Raw genomic sequence first — 22,134 nt, 5'->3', positions numbered from 1 at the left:
CAAATAAATTGCTTACAGGGACATTAACAGCATACTGCAGCCCTTGAGGAAGTCTATCTTGCGTATCCATGTCATCATCATTTTTTACCGTCTCCTCATGGACCATGAGTTCATCATGTGAAATCATCTCTTGCTGTCGAAGTTCACTTTCCTGTAACACTTCTTCTGGTGCAAGAATTTCCTGGTGCGCCATAGTCCGATCTTGAAGCACCGCCTCTTGCCGTTCTCCCGACACTCCGGACTGGTCAGATACTGCACCCATCCCTACCATAGCCCTGGATGACTGCATCTGGTCTATGCCACCACATTTAAGAAATAATCCTCCCAGCTTGTCTTCAATGTTCATTCTTAAGTGCAAAAACCTACAAAGAAAGTTTTAATAGTAAACATCTACAATTGGTGCTCTTGCTTAAAGTTTTAACTTAAGAACATACGATAAGAACTCAGTCAGCATTCAACACGCACGCACGCACTCTGCTCCTAAAATTGATATCCAAACAGAAAGGAAAAACTGGACGCCTTAGTTCAACGCCAAACACTCTCCTTTCACACACATGCATGTGGGCACAAATGAAGACTTTTGAACACAAGGTTTCCTTATTCTTTAATAGCTCTTTCATCACCACTACCCCAAACCATACTAGAGAAGGTGAAACATCTTAACAACACAAAGTAAGAGGAAAAGGCAACTTTCTGTCACAACATGCATGCCACAGAAGGACACAGGGAAGCAGAGTTTGTTTATGAAAAGGACATTCATTTCCACACCCACTAAGCTGGCTCATTAGTCAGGAAACACTTATTCCAGTCAAGAATAGCAATATCATTACCGTGATTCACGATACGCAGAGATACAGAACTCCAACAAGTGTCATGACTTTACCAACTGCTTTTTACTACAGGGCAGCAGGCTTTTGTGGCTGGAAGCAGCAGCACAGAGCAGGCCCAACAGAAGCACACAGTGGACTTCTGGGGGCACCCAGCCCAGCACTGCCACTGGGTGAGGGAAGGGGGCTGGCTCGCTCTGCTCTGAGCAGCCTCACCTCAGCACTGGCTTCTGTCCCCCAAATGCTCCATTCCCATCCTAACTTCAAGTGTGAGGTGATGCTTCCCTCCATACAACTCCAGCAAACAACTCATAATCAAAGCAATCAAGTCTGCCTGGAGCTGCCCAAGCCATCAACCTGCAAAGCCATATACCCATACCACTGCCAGCTAACAGTCTGCCATTTTGCTAAACCACTGCATCGAACAAACACACATCACATATTTCAATTACTTTCTTTGGTGTGGTCACTTTCCAAATCTCTCAATGCATCTTAAACCTTTGCAAAGCTGTATTCATACCAAACTACAGCAAGTTCACAATAAATAGCAATCTTTCTTCATTCAGGTGAGATCCTGCAGTGGGTAGGAATGCATGCCACAGGCAGAACCAGCTGAAAAAGACTGGCAAGTTCTGCTACATGATAATTTGTTTCAAAAAACGATTATTTCCCAACCTTCTGAAAGTGAAATTCACTCACTCCGTTTCTTTAAAAATAAATAAATAAAAATCCAATTTAACACCTTCTAGTAGCAAACTCACGTCATCCAACACAGAAGTGGAACAGCATTTGTCTCTATTCCCTATGACGAGAGGTTCTAAATTTCTATCTATGATGAAGATGCTTACAATCATGATGGTCTGACAAGCTTACTCCCAGTTAATCTACTTCATAGTCTTTATAACTTTATATATAATCCATGAAGTATTTGGGAGAGGTAACTGGGAAGGCATATCAATAGTTTCTCAGTTAAAATACAACTGAAAACCCAGCACAGCACAAAAAGCTGTTTTGTTGTGGTTTTATTTCCCCTAGAACGTAGGTCTCCCAGAGAGATCCTGCAACAGTAGACCTTAGTGATCCTAAAAGAAGAGGGTGAATTTGTCATCTTAGCAGTGCGGAGGATCCTGTGTTAAGAAATGAGGCAAGTAACTGAAGTTCTGAACAACCTGTCCCCCATGGAATCATTGTTTGATAAAGGATTGGAACAAAGGAATTAAGGTTTCTTAGGTAGGGCACGTTAAAAATACAGCACGGAAAGCAGACTCCAAGGAAAACAAGCAGATCCATTTAATCATTTCAGACTTCAACCCAAGTTTATTCACATTCAGGATATGTCTTACACAGATCACCATTCGCTATGCCTTTTCTTCCATTCCACAGTAAGACAGCAGCACAAGCTCAATGCAGATTCTATAGAGGAATGATATGGGCAGGTACCAGAACACAAGAACTCAGAGGATTCCACCCTACCACTCTGAAATGAGGTATGGATTGAGGAAATCCTGGATGAAAGCAATTTCCTGGCAGGAAGGTAGGCAGACGAATGAAAACAGAGAGAGACCCAAGTGTTTAATACAAAAGAGCTGCTACTTTCACCAAGAGAGGTGGGCAGGCTCATGACATGCAGAATGACAGGAGAGTCAGCAAGGGGGAACAGCTGCCCAGAAGACAGTCCAGCACTAGGTGGCATTTATTGGACTTATTAGTTCTCTGAATTGGCAACGATATGGAAACTTTTTTCTCACCCTGCCTAGCAGACTTAGGAGTCATGCAAATGAAAGCGCTCTGCTGTTTTCAAGTCATGATCTTGAGTCATATCAGATGCTGCTACTGTGAGCGTACAGCTTATTAAATCAGGCTTTCAAACATCTGGCTTTTCATGGAAAAATAATGAGAAATCATACTGCTAGGCTGCTCAGGCTGCATATTCTAAGTGATAAAACACCGTAAACCATCTGAAACTAAGGTACTGCTTTAAAATGAAGGAACGCAAATGAAAATAATCTATTAATCCAAATGAGAATTATCCCAATTGCAGCCATCTCAGTAAAACAAGAGTAATTTGTCAGCACCTTTTGGCTCACACAAAAAGAATCCTTTCACTTAAATCGAAGAAGAGGAGGAGAGATGCATTCTTGGAAGAATGACAGCGTGATAAAGAAAATGTAAGTTAAAAGCATTCAAACAAGCTCACTTTACTAAGCCCGTAAAGATTAAATAAATATTTTAAGTGCAAGATGCATCTGTGAGATAAAGATCAACTTATTTTGAGATTATCGTGACTGAAGTTAAAATAACACAAACCCAACACGAACATACACAAGTATTTTTCTTGGCATAAAGCACCGTTATCCTTATTGCGGAGATATTTTCCATGGAATTCCAGAACATTATCAAGCTCCACCAAACAACCGTATGATTTTGGCATATTCTTTGACTATACAGAAGGGAAAAAAAGCCATCAAGAAAAGTAGAGCTTCTCCACACCTTTGCTTTGTGCAAAGCATTTCACAAGAGACATCTACAGGCACACATTTGGGGAAAAGAAAGAGGGGAAGAGACTGTGTGGAAGTGGGCTCATCAGATATCTCAGCCCCTTCTCCCTTCACACAATGCTCAGCAGCTGCTTGCAGAGCATCTCCCGCCAGGGAATCACGCTGCTTCACTTCAAACAGCGCTGCTGAGCCAAGCCCCACGGCACTTCTCAACAGCTGCTCACTTCAGTTCCCCAACAGCAGTTCTTCCAAAGATCATGGTGCAGTGAGTTGGAGAGCTGAGTGGGAAACACAATATTCCCCATGAAACAAACAGCTGCCCGTGGCTCTGGGCAGCCTGGTCTGGTGGTTGGTGACCTTATGCATAGCGGGGGGTTGAAACTAGATGATCATCGTGATCCTTTTCAATCCTGGCCACTCTATGATTCGAACAAAATCATCATAAGAAAAAAAGCGTGAGGGGCTTTCAAACTCAGAATAGAAAATTAGAAGAAAAAATAGGGACACATTAATATCTAAAAACATCTATTTGGGATAGTGGCTGCTATGTATTAAAGCTGAAGACACCCTGGAAGGAAAGGACAAAACTCAACAGCCAGCAGAGCACAACATGTGATGCAGCACTTTCTATCCACCCTGACCGAAGTGGTAAGCAGTTATCCTGCCCTCTCTCTCCTTTGCTTGAGCAAGCAGCAAAGCATTATTTAAAGATCAGCAAGCACCCAGAGATACTAACTGGGTTCACTTAAAGGTCTGCTATTTTATCAATATCCCGCAGCCCTTGTTAGAACGACTTTAAGCAACAAACTGTAGAAAGGCTGTCAGTGCAAAAGGTAAAGAAACTTCAGAAAAAAAGCAATACATGGGAATGCCCGAGCATGTTATTGTCTCTAAGGGCTCATCTCTATGGCCACACTACAATGACTCATGCTAAACTCTGAGCTCAAATGAATATCGGGTACAGAATTCAAGTGAACCCATTCAGACTGTGAAACATGTCGTGGATTTTCACATCAGAAAAGATACTTATTGTGCTATTAAAATATTGATACAGTCTAATAGAAAAGGAAACGCAGCTGGTTTCCACAATGTCAGAAGTTCCATTTTGAACATACAGCTAAAGCCTGGAAAGTGAAAAATAATACCTTCATTAATGGTTCTAAATAAAGAACATCAAGAGATGCTATCGCTTCTCCCTGCTCAGAAAATAAGACTAAGCTAAAAGAAAGACTTTGAAATTAACATCCATGCATTGATAAGAATGAATTAAAATGTGTCGACTCGCAGAACAGAAAGAAAGCAATCAAACATGACGAGCTGTGAAAAGGTTCATGGATCTGAAAATTAACACATTCTAAACCAGACCATACAGCACAATCACTCTTAGGACTTGTTGCAGGGTTGTTTCTGCATGTTGCTGCATGGTGCTGACTGCATGCCAGCAGCACAGGGCCTGATCCTACACAGACTTCCACTCATACTGAGCTGTGAATAGTCCTATTACAACCAACAGGATTACTCCCAGAAAATCTACTTATTGTGCACAAAATTATCCGTGTGTGAAAATCCTTGCCACCTTGCTTACCCTAAATTCAGAACTAGATCATCACCAGCAAAACCACAGTCTAATAGCAAGCACACCTATAAGAAAGCTTTCAATACTGTTAACAAAGCCACGGTTGCATTCTAAAACCCACAGGGATGTTACCAGTGTAGCAAACTCATTAACATCTTGTAAAATGCTACATATTACAAGCATGCCTGAAGCTGATTTTTTATGTTTCAGATAATGAATATATATACACATATGTATATATTTATTTATTTTTAACAGCAGTTGTGTGGCACAGCTGAGTCAATCTGCCAGCTAACTGTCACTGACAGGGGCACTTCTCCCTCCTCCTAACTCTGACGTTCTGGCCCCATCTTTTGCACCAACCCTGTGCTCATACAAACAGACATTTATAAAGTTCATCAACTGTTGTGGCTTCTGGTTTGTTTCTTTCATTTATTCATTTCTTTCCAGGTTAACTTGCTGATTTGATTTACCACAAGGCCTCTGTCAGAAGCAGTTCAAAACACAGTGTGGGAGCAGGCCCTTCTGTTTGCAGCATCCACTTGCTAACAGGCTCAGCCCATCTCATATAATTTCACCTTGAAAACAAATAGAAAAGGCAAATATGTTGCTATTTAAATTATTATTATTTTGTATAAGTCCTTAAGTTCCTTGGAGAAATTCCTGGCTTTCATCGCTGCTCTGCTCCCTGCAAACATCTGCAAGGCATCTCTTTGTGCTCCCCCCTTCTTGTCACTGGCACTATGCTAGTGTTATTTTACAGAAGATAACCTGCTGTTTCTATCAGTTACCCTACTAGCTTAAATGGCAAAGGCCTCCATGAATATACTGTAGTATTCCTGGTGTTTCCAGACTGATGTTTAAAAATCCTTAAAACTCTGTACACAAAAAGCCCTGGGAGAATACAAGAAGTTGCATCCATACATACAAAAGTCTGGGACAAGTACCTGGCTCATCATAATTTGCCTGCCTCACCTATTGGAATTATATACAGGTACTATATATATAGTTTATAACACCATCGGTCCATTTTTACAATGGCTGAAATGAGTGGAGTCAGGAAAAGAAAGTCACGACCACTTGAGCAGTTCAACAATATATTGCAAAACAGAGACCTATCCTTGATCCACCCAGAGACCACCTGCAATTCCACAGCTCTTAAAGAGCTCAGTGGACATCCAGACCAAACACAAGTTCTGGTCTTACTCCCAGACATCAGTTCTCCAACCATAAGACAAGAATACAGTATCCATATCATTTCCCTGGGGACCAGTGGAAGTACTTGTCAGAATAAGCAATGTTAATCACTTTACAGTGTTCTTGCTCCCACAACCAACACAGTTCCTGAAGGAAGGGAGTGGCATTAACAAGATGAGAGAGGGATGCCCACATCAGTTACTTAGCAAGTGGGGCAGATGAGTGCTTCTGCCTGCCCTGGGACCTACTCCTGGATCAGAATGCACAACCAGCATGTTTCTAACTGATACACTTGGGTGGAGAATCATGAGAGGAATGGGGGAGCACGGATAGAGCTGGCATCAAGAAAAGGCAAGCGCAGCAGGATGACCAAATGGCTATAACCATGATGTTGGAACAGAGCTGTGAGAGACTGGTGGATTTGGCTCCTTTTCTCAGCTCTGCCAACGCTCTTGGGCACATCTGTGATCTCAGCAAATCATCTTCCCTTTCCCTGTATCTCCACTTCCTTATCTCTACAACAGAGTGATGACCTATGGAGGTATAAGGCATGACGAGAGCAGTAGGAGCTATTAATGAGGGGCTCTCTAACCTCTCCTCTTTCAACAAAATATATTCATTCTGCCTTCAAAGCAAGATTAAGCTGAGCACAGTAAGAGAATACATTATGCAATGAGAAGAAAGCAAACGACTGAGCAGCTGCTTGTTCTGTGAGCACCACGTATCCTGCTATGCATTCAGAAATGAGGGGGTCTCTGTGGGAGGAAACATTGAGTTCATATCTCATTAAAGACCAGAATATAAAAGAATTGAGCAATAAATTAGGCTACAGCAATGCAAATACATTTACTATGGTAAATTTACAGAGGCATAGGTAAAACTCCATGCTGTAATTTCAATGTTTCCTTGCTTGACTTATACCTAAAAACAATCTTCCAAGTGCATACTTGGAATAACTTTACTTAGCTTCTCATTGCTTTGTAGAAACCCATCTATAGGTGCTCAAGAAAAACAATAATTCCGGAAAAATTCAGGTCAATTACTTAATAAGTCCACACAGACTAAATAACATTGGATACTATGCAAATGCAAGTACAATAGAAAAGATTTTGATCCCAAAACCTTAATGGCAAAACCCACAGCTATCTCAGAGACTCGGGAAGGCACCCCTCATTTACATACAGGACAGGATAAAGGAAACTCATAGGAAAATCCCAACAGTAAATCTGAATCATAGGGGTGATGGACACAAACAATGCATGCGAAACATCCAACTGAGCACAGACAGCATTCTCAGGTCTCACCGGAGCATCTGAAATCATTATTTACACACCAGCTCTCAGGCTGTGAGGGCAGCTGCCATGTTTTGGAATACAGGAATCATTTTCCTAAGTTACAATTTCAGTTCTAGGATGCTGGCACAAAGTAAATACACATTTTTTTCTTAACTTCATTACTGTAAACTGACTCAAGGTAAGCTGTGTAACATCTAGAAATAAGTTGTGAGAGGAGCTGCTGGCCCTGTGCAGAATAACATCTCACACACTGAGCTTTTTCTCCTTTATATCCTGGTGTAACTTTATGTTAAGGCATATTCGCTGTATTTCAACCACATCTTTCACCTACACGTGGAACAGCAACCTCAGAAAATCCAATTAGTCCTAAACATGACAGAATTAATACCTCTTATGCACAAGAGTCACTGTGGGCAGATGGAGCAAATGCTCTTTCTATATCGCTTTCTAAACATCACCATGTTACCTTCAGAGGGCACCTTTCAAAGCCATCAGCATGGGCAGAATATGTGAAAGAGGCCTTCTGAAAGCTCAGGGGCAGACAGCTGGGTTGACTGCTCCACTCCTCTAACACTGTGAGTCCAACCTGCCTACAGAAAAAATAAAGGGCTTTGGGGGACCTGTGCCGCAAGACCAATACAACCAGCAACCAAAAAATACTAAGCTGAACGTAAAACACAGAAAATAAGCTATTTCAAGCACAAATAAGCTTATCCACCTCACTTTCACTAATGGAAACAAACACAAGGCACATCCAGCTGAGCTGATGGGAAAACTAAGCCTATGTAATAATAATCTCCTGGGGAAACAACATAGAAACACAAGGGATGGCTGCTAATCATAATGCAGATATTTCTGTAAGGTGCTCAGACTCTTCAGAGATGACAGCTCTATCACAGTATGAAAACAGCAAGTGACAGCACCTTAGGTATCATTGGAAGCAGTCTTGCATTGTAAATGAATGGCTTGGGATGGAAGGGATGAAAGATCATCTGGTTCCAGTGCTGGCAGCCCTTTCATTCCTTTACAGGGCAATGAAAAAGAAGCAGTAGAGGATCTAGGAATGCTATAGTTAGGGAGATCATTGACCAATAGTGAACAAAATAAATCTGTAATTATTCTTCAAAGCATTCAACAGGGTGCAACGGACCAATTTCCATCCCAGGAACCACTGACTGTGGCTTCACTAACCGCCGCTACCAGAGCATAAGGAGAGCATCAAGCACCTCCATCAAGGAGAAGAGGCAGTGCACAGACAGACACATTTGTACTGAAAGACAGTAGGAAATCAGCCAGAGGAGGAAGCAGCAGAAATCGATTCTAAATCAAGGATGGCAAGCAATAGGCCGCTTTCTTAAAAGCCGGTCTCAGAGCACAAGTGACAGACATGTAAAGTTGCCAAGGCAGCAAAGAAGTTTGTGAAGAGAACAATTCTGTACAGTCGGGACTTTTTTTTTCCCCACACTGTTGCAACAAATCTATCAGCTCCTCACTGATAACCAACAGTTGTGGTCAGCCTGAATCAGCTAAGAACTATTCCTATCCTGCTTACATAAAATACCAGAATTGTAAGTCAGCCTCATTTTAATCTGCCTGATCCTCACTCCAAAGGGGAAAAAAAACCAACAACCAAAACGTCAAATCAGGTAAGTGCTAACCACAGCAGCACATCCCCCAGCCATCCCACCAAACACCTCCCAGTACCTGCCCCACCGTACTCCAAGAGCCACACAAAGAGGGAACCCTGCTGACTTCCATCGCATGCCCTGAGGTGATTAGTCCTCATTACAGCCCGACTGTTCTCAAACAATTTTAAAACACTTAAGCTCATTTTCAGATCAAGGCAAGCCAAAACATGAGATGTCTAGAAGTCATTTAATAAGAGCAATAACAACGGAGATATTCTAGCCCGTTAACCAACATTGAAAATGATCCAAAACCTGAAAGTTAGGATTGTACCCTCCTGAAGGAAAGGACCGTATAAATTGGATCCTAGCTCAGTGACTTTGGTACCCTGCAGCTAATTCTCCCTAATTAAGTGCTAGAATACAGTAAGACAAAAATTCAGATTGATCAAAAGATATGATTTGTGTTTATAATAACTCCTATAATTATTAGGAACAAAAATCATGATGGTTCTCTATGCCATTAACTCACAGGGCAGCAATTAAGAGCTACCACCCCAAGCAGGTCTGGAATTTCTGAGAAGCACTAGTCAAGCAACTCCATGGTGAAGCCAAGCCTTAGTAAAAACACACGCAATGCAATCCATATCTCAAAGCAGGAAGGCAATCTGTAGGGTCAGAAAAACTTTGGATAGGATTTTGTTAAAGGAAAAATCCATCATGCCCTCACCCAGGTTCCCTCAATGCACAGACATGTCCCAGAAGCAACAGGGTCAGGAGAAGCCGTGCAAGCACTGGAGCAACACTGGCACATAACTAAGGATGGCAAATGAAGAGTTGCCCAGTTGTACAGCAAATCTGAGGCACACAACTGCAGTAGATCCCATGCTTTTCAGATACGCAGCCACACTGGCATTATCACCACAACTGTGGAAAGCTCCACGCTGTCCTGTGACCTTTAAGGAATGCGAGCCAGGGACAACACAAACTGCAGGGTCATGCAAAGGACTGGGAGATTAGGTTTTATGTTAATTGGTCCTTTCATACTGCTGCTCCTTGAAAAGTGACAGCGAAGTCGCACTTACAGCTTCCATATATTTGACCCAATAAGGTGCACATACCCCTGAGTGAGGGTTCCTACCAGACTCCAGGAAAGCCTGAACACATCTGGTTTGCTTGATCTGCTTTTAAGAAAACAAGTCATTGTTTTCGCCTACAAATTGCTGCCCTGTCTATATACTGAAGCAACATAAGGACCACTGGGTGATGATCCTCTGCATGCTTCTTTCCTATAAACTCTGTTTTATTCCCTGGTCCCAATCCCTTAATTTCAAGCACAAATAACCTGTGATTGTAAAAACACATATTTCAAATAAAACAGATTTATTTTCTATGAGTCACTTTAGAAGATATTACTGGCAAACTTCATAACATCTACAAGGAAAAAGCAAAATCAAAGCCAAGTAGCTTTCCTTTACTTCCTTATCCCCCTAAAACAATCCAAGCTTTCCAGATGCTCAGAAGACAACCCGTAACTCACACATCTCTATGATGACCCCACAAAAATTCACCAGGTGTAAATGTCACGTTCACCAGTGACAGAGGATGCTCCGAAGAACTGCAGCCTGATACAGTTTCCTTAAGGGATGAAGGCAGTCTTCCCTTAGATGAATTATTCATTTTGGGTGTGTATTGTTAAAGCGGTATTCACACAGAACACCTTTTCAGTAGGTTTTACCCAGAGCAGAGGCCAAAACACTAAGGTGAACACCAATATTCCAGACTCTTCTGGAAGATCTACAAGTGACTGCGTTCTAAAACAACTCCATCACACCTTGGTGCTATCATGTCCAAGACCCACCTGGACACTGACCTGTGCAACCTGGTCTAGGCAGCCTGTTTTGGCAGGGGGTCAGACTAGCTGACCTCTAAAGGTCCCTTCCAACCCATACAATTCTGTGGTACCCTGCTGATGGACTGGCTCTATCCACAGTTGGCCAACCGTGGTCATGACAGAGCATTGCCTCGCTGCAAGAAATGTGTGATGGCTTGAGCAGAAGAAGGAGTTGCTTGAGTTTACCAATCCTTCATGAAGAACTCCTTTGTTAAAAGGAACTCCGGGCACAAAATGAGAAGATCTGTAAGAATTATTTACAGTTACTATCGCATCTATAAATGCTCAGTGCTATAAATGTCCCAGCTTAAAAGCCTGACATCCACCTCACACAGATTTCATCTGACTTTGACATGTAACACTGACCCATGCCAGAAATCACAGTGTGCGTGTGCCCATAAACAGGAGAGAATGACATTTCAGGAGGTCAGCAGCAGAGATGATCATTTGCTTTAGACTACATCTACTTGAAAAACGTTGAAATCTACCACTGCATCTGGAAACAGTGACTGCTAGAATGCTCACAGGCTAAAATGTCATCTGTGTACATCAGGCCCGGTGCAAAGTACTCATCTCTTGGCTTTAACGTTCCTTTTGCTCCTTTTGCAAAACTGAAGAACGCGTGCAAAGGAACGCGATGGATTCACTTGCTGAAAGCAAGACGAAGAGTTTCCACTACCAAGGGAAGCCTGCAGAATGCTGGCCAACACAGGAACTGCTTCCATGCTCTGCTCCTTCCCAGCAAGCTACGGACTGCAGCTACATCCCAGGCAGCTCATGTGCTGCTTGTGTTGGGCAAAACAGCCTCCAGTTGATGCCGAACATTCCTCACTCACTAAAGCTTCAGGCCGGAGATCATCGCAAATACATGCAAGTATTTTATACATTCACACACACGTATGCACACGTACTTCTTAGGAGCACATCACCACCTTCTTGATTCGAATTGAATCCCAACAAAATAAAAAGAGGCATATATTCAGGAAAGTCGTGTAGAAGTTCAGTTTCAGGTGGTATCAGATACACTCGTCTCCCTTTTCTCTCTTAAATGCTGTCAGTGAACATTTGACTACAGAAGTTACCCCGTGTCAGTGTTTGTCATTCCACCTCTTGCACAAGGTAGCATGACCTGGCCTTGACGTTGCTGTCATTGTAAATGATCCTAATTATGCCATTTACACTAATTTTGGAGTCTGTAAGTGGTCAAAGTTAATACAGACTTGATGGGAAATCACTCCAACGACACTGAGATACTGAAGGTTTTTTTATGAATGAGCATCTTCTTCCCCTTACAGACGTAGCTGTCACTTGAAGTCTCCTGCTCTACAGCCGTTTATCAACCTCACATCCGAGTTCATTTACACAGACATCACACCTGCTTTCCTCACCAGCACTACTGAATGCCCTGCCAATAACCTATTTTGTCTCACAGGTATTTCATGGGCACCTTGTTGGCCTTTCCCCCACATCCAGACAGTTTACATTCACTAGGCTGCTCATAAACGACACCCTACTGCTGCCTGCAGTTTGAAACTTCTTCCTACACAGATTTCATTTTACCTTCAGACTGTTTAATTCGGCACATAGAAAAATGTCATCCTAGTCATAAGGAGAGAATTAGACAGCACCGCCTTTGAGTTTTCTGCATCAAGTGTGACGAGACACAGCTACTGCAATACTAACACGTGTGTGGAGTACATCAGTTGCAGAATAAGGCCAATGCAGGGACTCTGCTCAAGAGCTGTGCCTCGCTGCTTCCCAAACTGCAATGAAATCATGAAGTAATATAAATGAGTAATACATTAACTGAATGGCATTATTAGCAAAAACCGCCAGCTTTCAGTATCAGTCTTGAATACATTAACACACTGATAACGTACTGTGGATTTTTCCAGGTATTTTATCCAAAATGCTGAATATCTGAATGAGCCGTGAAAAATCTCTCCGTGCAGTTAAGGGCTGACATTTTAACTAGAAACAATATTGGAAGACTCACTTACGTTGCTGTATTTAAATTCGTATGATAATTTACAAGTTAAATAGGTTTAACCTATGACATCTGTGTAGCTCCTGGCATTATTGCTGATGTATAAAATATACTATGTGAGATGATGAAAAGATTGTGTATTTAAAATATATAGTGTGCTAATGAACTCAACAGATGGGAGCTTAACTGCACTGAAAGATAACCAAAATAAATTAACTGAGAATTTGCCTGACTGAAAATAAATCTCCAAGTGTGAATGGGTTTTGTTTCATTGGAGGAAGGATTTCTCTTGGTATATATGTATATATATACCTCCTTCTAACACATCCCAGTAACAGCCATGTCTCAGCTCCTAAAAACTAAGTTAAATGTATAAACTTCAACGACAGCTCAAGAGTTTCTGCTTAGATGTCAATATATAGAAGAAGCAAACAAATTAAGACACAAGCAAATCACTACACTACTCTGATGCTTCACATCGCCTTGTAACCTGTCTGCTTTTAGCAGACACCCACGGTTACTTATGTCTGTGGGGCTTCACGTGTCTTTAGGCAGATCAGACTGTAAGCTAAAGGTCTGAATCTATTTCACCATAAGTGATGTTGGTTCCAAAGGCAGCTATCAGTAAGATCGTTAAGATGCCATGCTGAGGGAGAACAAGTGCTTTCCTATGACCTTAGATTCACTTAGGAATCTCTAAAACAAGAATACTTCCAGCAGCAACTACTTTTCAGTCCTTGCCCCATTCATTCAGTAGGAAAGATTTGTGAGTTTAGACCACAAAAATCAAACACCCTGACCTCAAGGTTACGGTCCCCAAAACACCACCCCTACATCTATTCATCAAATACATACATGCTATTCCTTCTTATCTCATTTTTGTTTCTCCACATTGGAAGAAAATGTATTTTATATTAGAGCCTCAATTAAATTGAAATGAATTCCAAACTAAGCTGAGCAATTAAAGACTCTTTAGCTTGATGAACGGTTATCACATGCAGCTGCTCACCCAGCCAGGTCCCCACTGGCAGCACTTGCAGTGGGACAGCAGCACAGCCTGCTCCTTGCAGAAGCATCACTAAACACACCACTAACTTCCAGCAGCTGATACAGCCCCGCTCTGCTGTACTACAACACAACAAACCTTCCGTCCTCACCAGTAAGTTTTAATATATTTGACCTAGATCAATAAGCTACCTACTAATACCCTGAACTGCACTGTTCCCAAACTGACATCATCAAACCTGTAGTGCAAAGACCCAGCTAGAAGTGAGCGAGGCTCTTTCAGCTGTAGCATTATCATATTTCACTGGAGGTGTAAATTCTGAACCCTCCCATAACTCAGCTGTAACATTACTGCTACACAGACGTTTACAACTGGAAGCACAAATTCCCACCCTCTGCGGTTTTATCACGCCAACTCTCTCCATCATATGCAAGCTCCTGCTTCAATCGTAATATCAATGAATGTGTAACTGAACAGAGCATGAAAACCACCTTTTAAGAAAACACATAATACTACAAAAAGCTCCTTCAGGTGAACAATTCAGCCTGCAATGTAACTTGGAACATTTGGAGTAATTTTTCTCTCAGACAATATTTTTTAAATCATTCTGGTCTTCAAGTATCGACTTATCTACTTATGATCTGATTTCATGATCCATTATGTTAGGGATTTTTCATCAATAGAGTTTTCAATATGGCAGGAACTGAACACGTGAAGGACAATAACTAAGGTGCAGATTACACATCCAGCTGTTAAGTCAGGCCTTAGCCCCAGGAGTGAAGACGGAACAAGTAGATGAGAGCTAAGTACAAGAGGCCAGCCTCGTCTTTTTCAGCTTTACTCAGCTCCATGAGCTCACTAAGCACACACACACTTGAGGAGCTTGCAGGCACGCAGAAACGACAACAAAGAAAATACTTCTGCAGAGTGAGCACACATACATTCCACTGGACGTTCCAGACAAGAACTATGTGTTTTAAGGGAAACGGTGCAAGAGAAGAATTAATCTATTACAACTTTCCCTGGTCACTGCAACAAGAGCAAGGCTGCTTCCATCATGGGCCTGACTGAACCGCACGCACTGAGAAGCAGCGGTGCCCACAGACACCAGCTGCAGCGCTGGGGGCTGCCCTGCACCGCCACCGTTCCACAGCTGACAGCTGTCACCAGGAGCACGCTGAGGCTGGATGCTGGACAACCAGCACTGCCTGGAGGTACCTCATGTTTCCTCCTGGCAGGAGAGATTTGGAGTCTAGTTCTGGCCATTAACGTATCTAGTCTGGTTGTGAGAACAGCGTTAAGAACGCCTGCAGAACATTATGTAGGTTAGCACCCTTCCACCTTTTCTCCTCTCAAACGCACTCGGAGTGAAAGCTGTATCACTTACAGGAGCGAAACCTGAGCTGGGCACTTCAAGATGTAGAAGCAGGGCAGGCCCAGGTACACGCTGTTAACCAGCACACACAACCCGCCTGTCATCTGCGGGCAACTACAGCAAACAAAGCTGCCGAGATCCCATTTGCGAGGAGACCGCGATGTGCCGGTACCGGAGGTCACGGTGCCGCTGGAGGGCAATGAAATGAAAGCTGTGTCCCACCTACAGCTCCCGGAGCCGGGCTGTCACATGTGCACACGCACAGGGAGGTCACGCTCCAGGTAGGCTTCCAACGCAAACCCACAGCTGCCATCGCCGGGCTCCAGCCCTTGCGCAAAAACACCTCTTAGCAGCACCCGACACTGTATGAAAACGAGCTGATCGGAGCGATCGTTTCAGCCCGCAACGCGAACGCCTTCCCTTTTTACGAGCCGCCCAAGGAAGGCTTCGCCGCGCTCGGCCCCGAGGAGGGCTCCGGGCTCCGGGCTCGGGGCACGGGGCAGGGAAGGCCCGTTGCACCCTCACGACCCGGCGTGTTTCACCGCTCCCACGGCGAACAATGGGCCCGGGGAGAACCGGGGAGAACCGGGGAGAACCGTGGAGCGCGGCCCGCCCGCCCGCGGCCCTTTGTCCGCCTGTCAGCGGCCGCACGGCGCTCCGGGCGCTTCGCGTCGGCTCCGACCCCTCCCGGGCGGCCCCTGCGCTGCCGTGCGCTCCCGCAGGCCCGGGCCCGGCTGCACAGCGGGGCGGCAGCGCTCCCGCCGCCTCCTGCCTCGGCTCGGCCTCCCCGGCGCCAAGCGCGGCCTACGCGGAGCCGCCGCGCCGAGACCGAGACCGAGCCGCGAGGCGCCGCTCCCCGCTCCTCCTCTCCTTCCCCCCTCCCCGGTTGCACCCCGGCACGGCGGGCGGGCGGGCCCCGTCGGAGCCGCGCGGCTCCCGCTGCCCCTCGCCGGCACTTACCGGCCGCGGAGCTGCGACGACAAGGCGGGCCGGGCCGGGCCGGGACGCGGCGGCGGCGGCTTGGGGCGGCTCAGAGCGGCCGTGCCGCTGCCCCGGGCATGGCGGGGCGAGGGGGAGGGGACGGCAGGGGAGCTGGCGGCGGCGGCGGCGGCGGCAGGGGGGGGAGGGGAGGAGGGGAGCCCAGAGGAAGTTGGCGGCGGCGGCTCCTTCCTGCTCCGGCGGCGCCGGCCTCAGCCCCAGCCCCAGCCTGAGCCGGAGCCTCCTGCTGGCCTGACAGCGACAGCGCGGACAGAGCGCCGCCGCGACGCGGTGCACCACGGGAAGGCGCCCGGAGGACCGGCGGGACCGGGAGCGGAGCGACAGCGGGGTTGTGAGAGAGACAGCGGGGTTGTGAGAGGGACAGCCGGGTTACGGGACGGACAGCGGGACGGAGCGCGGCACACACACGGGAGCGGGCAGCGAGGGCGGGATGAGCGGTACGCTCCTTCGCTTCGATCCCATGCTCGGCTTCCTTCCCGAACAAGGTGCGCGAAGATGAGGTCCCAGCAGTGCCCGGTGCCGGAGGGAACTACGCTGCGTTTCCCCTCTCCCCGCCGGGACACGGCCGTGTCGCCGTGTGCTCCACGGACGATGTGGACAACGATCCGAGGCTCCTCACACAGCCCTGAGCGGACGCTTCACTATGGCTGTAGTTGGCACCGGTGCTGGGCCCCTCGCTGCAAGAAACTCAGCGGGGCTGTGGATCAGGCCCAGAGGGCAGCACAGCTGTGAAGGATCTGGAGAACTCATCTGATGGGGAGCGGCTGAGGGAACTGGGATTGTTCAGGCTGGAGGAGGCCCAAGGGAGACCTCAGCACTCTCTCCATCTCCCTGTGGCAAGGCTGGTTTCTTCTCCCAGGCACTCTCTCCATCTCCCTGTGGCAAGGCTGACTTCTTCTCCCAGGTGACAGCAATAGGCATTAAGATGTGCTGGGGAAGTTCATGTTGGATGTTAGGGAACGTTTCTTCTCAGAAGGAGTGGTGATGCAGTGGCACAGCTGCCCAGGGAGGTGGTGGAGGCATCATTCAAGAACCGTGGAGATGTGGCACTGAGGGACACAATGGGGATGTCCTGATGGTTTGTCTGTGTGATCATAGAGGACTTTTACAACCTTAACAATTCCCCCAGCCTGTGTGCCCACCTGGACCCAGCCAGCAGTGTGCACAAAGGGACAGCAGCCATGGGATGCCTCGGTGTCCAGCCAGAAATCCAAGATCAACAGACTGTCACCTCTGTGATCTCCATGACTCCAAACAACATGGGGAACTGCTGGAGGCCAGATCTCCTCAGGTTCCTTGGAACAGCTCTGCACCCAAAGCATGCGCACCTCCACAACTTTGTGTCGTGGTTCCTCATGAAGCCTTCAGCTTCATTTTCTTCTAGGGCTTACAAACACTCCCATGTTTCTCTAAATAAAGTCTTTAGCCCAACGCCACGCTTAAACACGTGCTTAACTAAATTGCTTGATGTCACTTGCTTATTATTAAGCATGTGCTTAAGTGCTTCACTGGATCGAAGCCAAAATCCACGTAAGCTGTACTGGGAGAAACTGACCAGCTTCACAAGGCTCAGCTTTGTGACTCACTCAATCAGCAGCAGCCCAAAGCATTTTGCCAGAGGCTCAATTGTTCCCAGGTTGTCCTACAGGATCACCCTGTCCTCACCACAAGGCTTATGCCCTATGCTGGGTCCTGTTAGGATGAGGATACATCTACCTGGTGAGTGAGCAACACTAAATTACTTCACTAGTTCATTCTAGTTCCTTTTGACAATGTGCCTTAATAAGATTCTGCAGCCCTGTGCAGGTCATAGATGGTGCCATTTAGTTATGGTGTAATAAACCGCATTAAGAAAGAGTTGACAACATGAAGACCCGGTTTGAAGATCTGCCCTGACTTTATGCAATAAGTATATTTCAAAATCATTGCACGCACTCTGCACGAACAGAGGAAGAAGTTAATAAAACGTGGCTACAGCTCACGCAGTCATTTAGTTCTACAAGGAGCATCATTAACCTGCTTGCTGAATAATCACAGAACCACACACAGAATCTTAAGGGGTGGAAGGGACCCTTGGAGATCACCTACATCCAACCTAAATCTTCCATCCCTCAACTTAAAGCCATTTCCCTGTGCCCTGCTGTTATCTACCCTTGTAAAGACCTGACTCCTCTCCTGTTTGTAGGTTCCCTTTAGGTACTGGAAGGCTAAAACAGGAAAGCTGCAATGAGGTCACCCTGTAGCCTTCTCTTCTCTAGGCTAAACAAGCCCAGCTCCCTCAGCCTGTCTGTGCAGAGAAGGTGCTCCAGCCCTCTGGTCATTTTCATGGCCCTGCTCTGGACCCTTTCCAACAGCTCCCTGTCTTGTATTAGGGACTCCAGGCCCAGATGCAGTGCTCCAGATGGGGCCTCACAAGGGTAGAGCAGAGAGGGACAGTCACCTCCCTCTCCCTGCTGGCCACCCCTCTTATGACGGAGGCCAGGATACCATTTGCATTCCAAGCTCCTAAAGCACACTGCTGGCTCATGATAAGGTTTTCAATCCACCAGGACCTCAGGTCCTTCTCTGCAGGGCTACTTTCAAGTACTGCTCCTCCCAGTCTGTATATATATATGCCTGGGATTTCTCCAAGCATTTTTAACCTTTTAAATTTCTAAAATTAGAACCTGCTTTTCAATAATGTTGTTTAGCAATTACTGGTATAATATGAAGAGAAGTGTTGTACTTAAAGCAAAGAATTAAGACTTGGCATGTTTGGTTTCCATACATCACCAATCTTCTGTAACTCCAAACAAGGCATTCTCCACACAAATATCCCATTTAATTACATGAAGCTATCGGTTACTAAAGCAGAAATAAAACCAAATAACTTCTTCAGTTTCTCTTCCCCTCAACCTGCTGCAGCCCTAGCTAATGTTAGTTTGTGCAAGTGTTACAATGAACAGTGCTTCAGAGGGGCCTAGATGAACACCTGAGGTTTCAACATGAGCTGGTAAAAGCTTGAGAACCTTCGATCCAGTTTTTCAATCTTTTCTGCTCCTAGATCTCATTAAAGGAGAACGCTGTTCCCGAAGCCTTGAAGTCTTCACACCAGATTGGTTTTTAATGGTGCAAACGTACCTGAATTGAGTTGCTTGCTTATTTTATATATTATTATATATAAACGTGATCTGAAGATATCACAAAAATTCCAGAGAAAATGAAAAGTAATGGTTTGATATGAGATCTATCTGCCTGGAAACAGAAAGGCAGCAAGTCAGTGTCAGGTTTTGTTTAGACATAAGACATTCAGATATCTGTAATGTATTTGTCTTGGTCCCACATGGCATTCCTGTAAAATTAACATTATAAATCTCCAGATTAAAAGGAAAGAGGATGTTTGATATCCCATGCTGAGATGCCTAATAGACAGAAAAAGCAACATAAATGATAACATAGTGCTCTTCCTAGCATAAATTGTTCAAATGACACGGTGAGGTAGAATTTAGAGAATCAATTTCTCTGCCTTAAAACACAAGCTGTAAGCAGAGCAGGAAACCAGCTGCTCTTACCTGAGATTTGCTGTCTAGCTAAGGCATTTGAGTTAACTGAAGACAGGAGGGCAAGAAGGCCTTAAGCTCCCAGCATAAACATTTTAGGATTAAGCCTTTCAGAATAAAATGTAAAGGAAGCTCTGGATATTTTAGGTCTTTGAGGGAGAGCATCCATACAGGGATTTGGTGGGCTTTAACTAATGCAATTTAACGTCACACCTTTACTTAATTCATCTTAACCTTTCCCCAGTGTCCCACTCCAGCTGACTCCTCTAGCTTGAAGTCTTAGAGTGGATCAAATTAAAAAGAAAGCATTAGCTGAACCTTTAGTTAAAGCCTTGCCCACTATGGGAGGGTTACTCAGCATAGAGTAAGAAGCAATAGGCCAGCTACTTCGTACCCACTTTGTGTCAATACTCTTGGTTTACTCTGAAGTGCTGTATGCTGCATCACACTAGCTAACATACACCGAGTTCACACAAAGTAACCACTGTATTTAAAATTCAGATGCACACCCCTTCATGAGTCTCACAATTACCCAACTAAAAGCAAAATTCAAAGACTGAAAGAGCAGGTGGGATACCTGTGCATTATCACTTCACTGTAGTGAACTGCACTGCAGTGATAACGGAGGAGGTATTTGTGAACCAGGCACTTGAAGTTAAAACTGGAAGACAAAACCAAAAAAGCCATTTGGAGAGGACGTGAAAATTGCTGAGGGCAATGAAGTCTGTGAAATACATTCCCATAGACAAGGATAAGGTTATTGTGTTAAATTTGAACTTTCTGTGCATTACTTGAATCAATAGGGAAGGCCAAGAGAGCATGAAAATGTGAGTCTGTGAAAGCCAGTAAGAAGACTTCATTTGGTAGTGAAGAGGAGGAGGAGGAGGGCACAGATGGACCAAAGACAGGGAGAGATTCTTGAACTGGTGAAGTTCTTAAAAGTTCTTGGTTCGTTTGCACTGTTATTTGCTCAACACAGCAATTAAGGGGGACTATTTTTTATTTTTAAAGAGTCATTTCAGGTTTTGCAGTCTCATAATCAAAAACATCAGAGTTACCCGCCCTTCACTGGAGACAAAGAACGATGAAACGATGGAGCGTCTTAACACAGGTCTGCGGACCAGCCATCTCCAGCCATCTCAAGGAGACTGGGAACTCAGTCTCAAAGAGCAACAACAAGCAAAGGATCAAGCACATGACAATTCACACAAGATAGAAAAGATTAGGACTATTATCTTCAGAGAGAAACAAGACACACAGAATGAAAGTGCATAATGTAATGTCTAGTGCAGGCTGATAAGGAACTATTGTACAATAAAGGGATATTTTCTGGACTATCAAACTAAAGGTGGAATAGTCAAAACTATGTGGAAAGAAATGCACAGGAGATTAAAATATGTTGTGGTTCATCCAGAACATCGATGCTTAATCAAAGGGGCTCAGAAAGAAAATGAGTTACTAACCAAAATATATGAGATACCTTGAAGTTCATGATTCTGTATGCACTTGAGCTTGTCTGACAGCACACACTGCTGATTGCCCCGGGCCCTTTTCAGCTGTGATCTGTCCCTCCAGAGTCATTCTTTAGCCAAACAAGAAGGACACGAAGCCTTGTGCCAACCAGCCACTGTGCTCCTACTGGAGCAAGGTCTGAGGCAGGAACCAGCAAACCCACCCCATTGCTGCCCCCAGTACCACAAGGAATGCTCATGTTTTTTTGGACACCATTCGCCCCAATCAGCTGAGGACTGGCCGGACCTTCTTGGTCACTGTGGACAGAATGGTGGGTAGATCTGAAAACAGAGCTTGCATGTATCAAGGAGGTGCTTCCAGCTGGTTCCGTGCATCCTGCTTAAGCCAGTAATGAACAGTGACAAATGAGGATGGCATTGACAGCATCTGTGAAGAGAATGGTGAAGGTCTTCACAGTAAAGTCTTATCCAAAACAAACCTGGCAATCAAATCTAATTACTACTGAATAACCCCAACCATTTGACTTCTGAGCAGTTGCACATTCCAGGTAGTGCCAGTGAAGAGCTGAACTTGAAGGGGGATCCTAGAACAAGAGCTGAGTTCAAGGTCACGTCAGAGACTCATTAGCAGTTTTGCCAAAAATTTGTTTGAAACACGAGACAAAAGTCAGAAGACCAGCAATTACCAGGAAGAAACGTGGCATCACATGTGCACATTAAGAAAAACTTGACCTTTGAAATGCTAACACATTGACTTATATACCTGGAAAGAGGTCCCTCCTCCACTCCTCTCCATGCATCCAGCTGGTAAGGAAGGCTACTGTCTTTCTACGGATGATCTCAT

General features: G+C 44.9%; 1 protein-coding gene across 4 annotated transcripts in view; it reads right to left on the bottom strand.

Annotated features, from left to right (window-relative positions):
* Nucleotides 1-16,347, bottom strand: part of ZNF148 (zinc finger protein 148) — a 36,563-nt gene extending 20,216 nt beyond the window's left edge. For 3 of the 4 annotated variants that reach the window (XM_032445992.1, XM_015868716.2, XM_015868717.2), the window contains exons 1-2: nt 16,241-16,347; nt 17-362 (exon numbers count right to left, since the gene is read on the bottom strand). In XM_032445992.1, coding sequence (XP_032301883.1) covers nt 17-346 — 330 coding nt within the window. In that variant the 5' untranslated portion in view covers nt 347-362; nt 16,241-16,347. Of the gene's footprint in view, nt 1-16; nt 363-15,502; nt 15,601-16,240 lie in introns of those variants that run through there. The other variant, XM_015868715.2, reaches the window with a different exon arrangement.
* Between the last annotated feature and the right edge of the window lie 5,787 nt (nt 16,348-22,134).

This window comes from Coturnix japonica, chromosome 7 (assembly GCF_001577835.2).
Source record: "Coturnix japonica isolate 7356 chromosome 7, Coturnix japonica 2.1, whole genome shotgun sequence".
Classification (NCBI taxonomy): Eukaryota; Metazoa; Chordata; class Aves; order Galliformes; family Phasianidae; genus Coturnix; species Coturnix japonica.
Note: the sequence above shows the minus strand (reverse complement) of the source record. Positions and strands in the feature narration are given on the sequence as shown.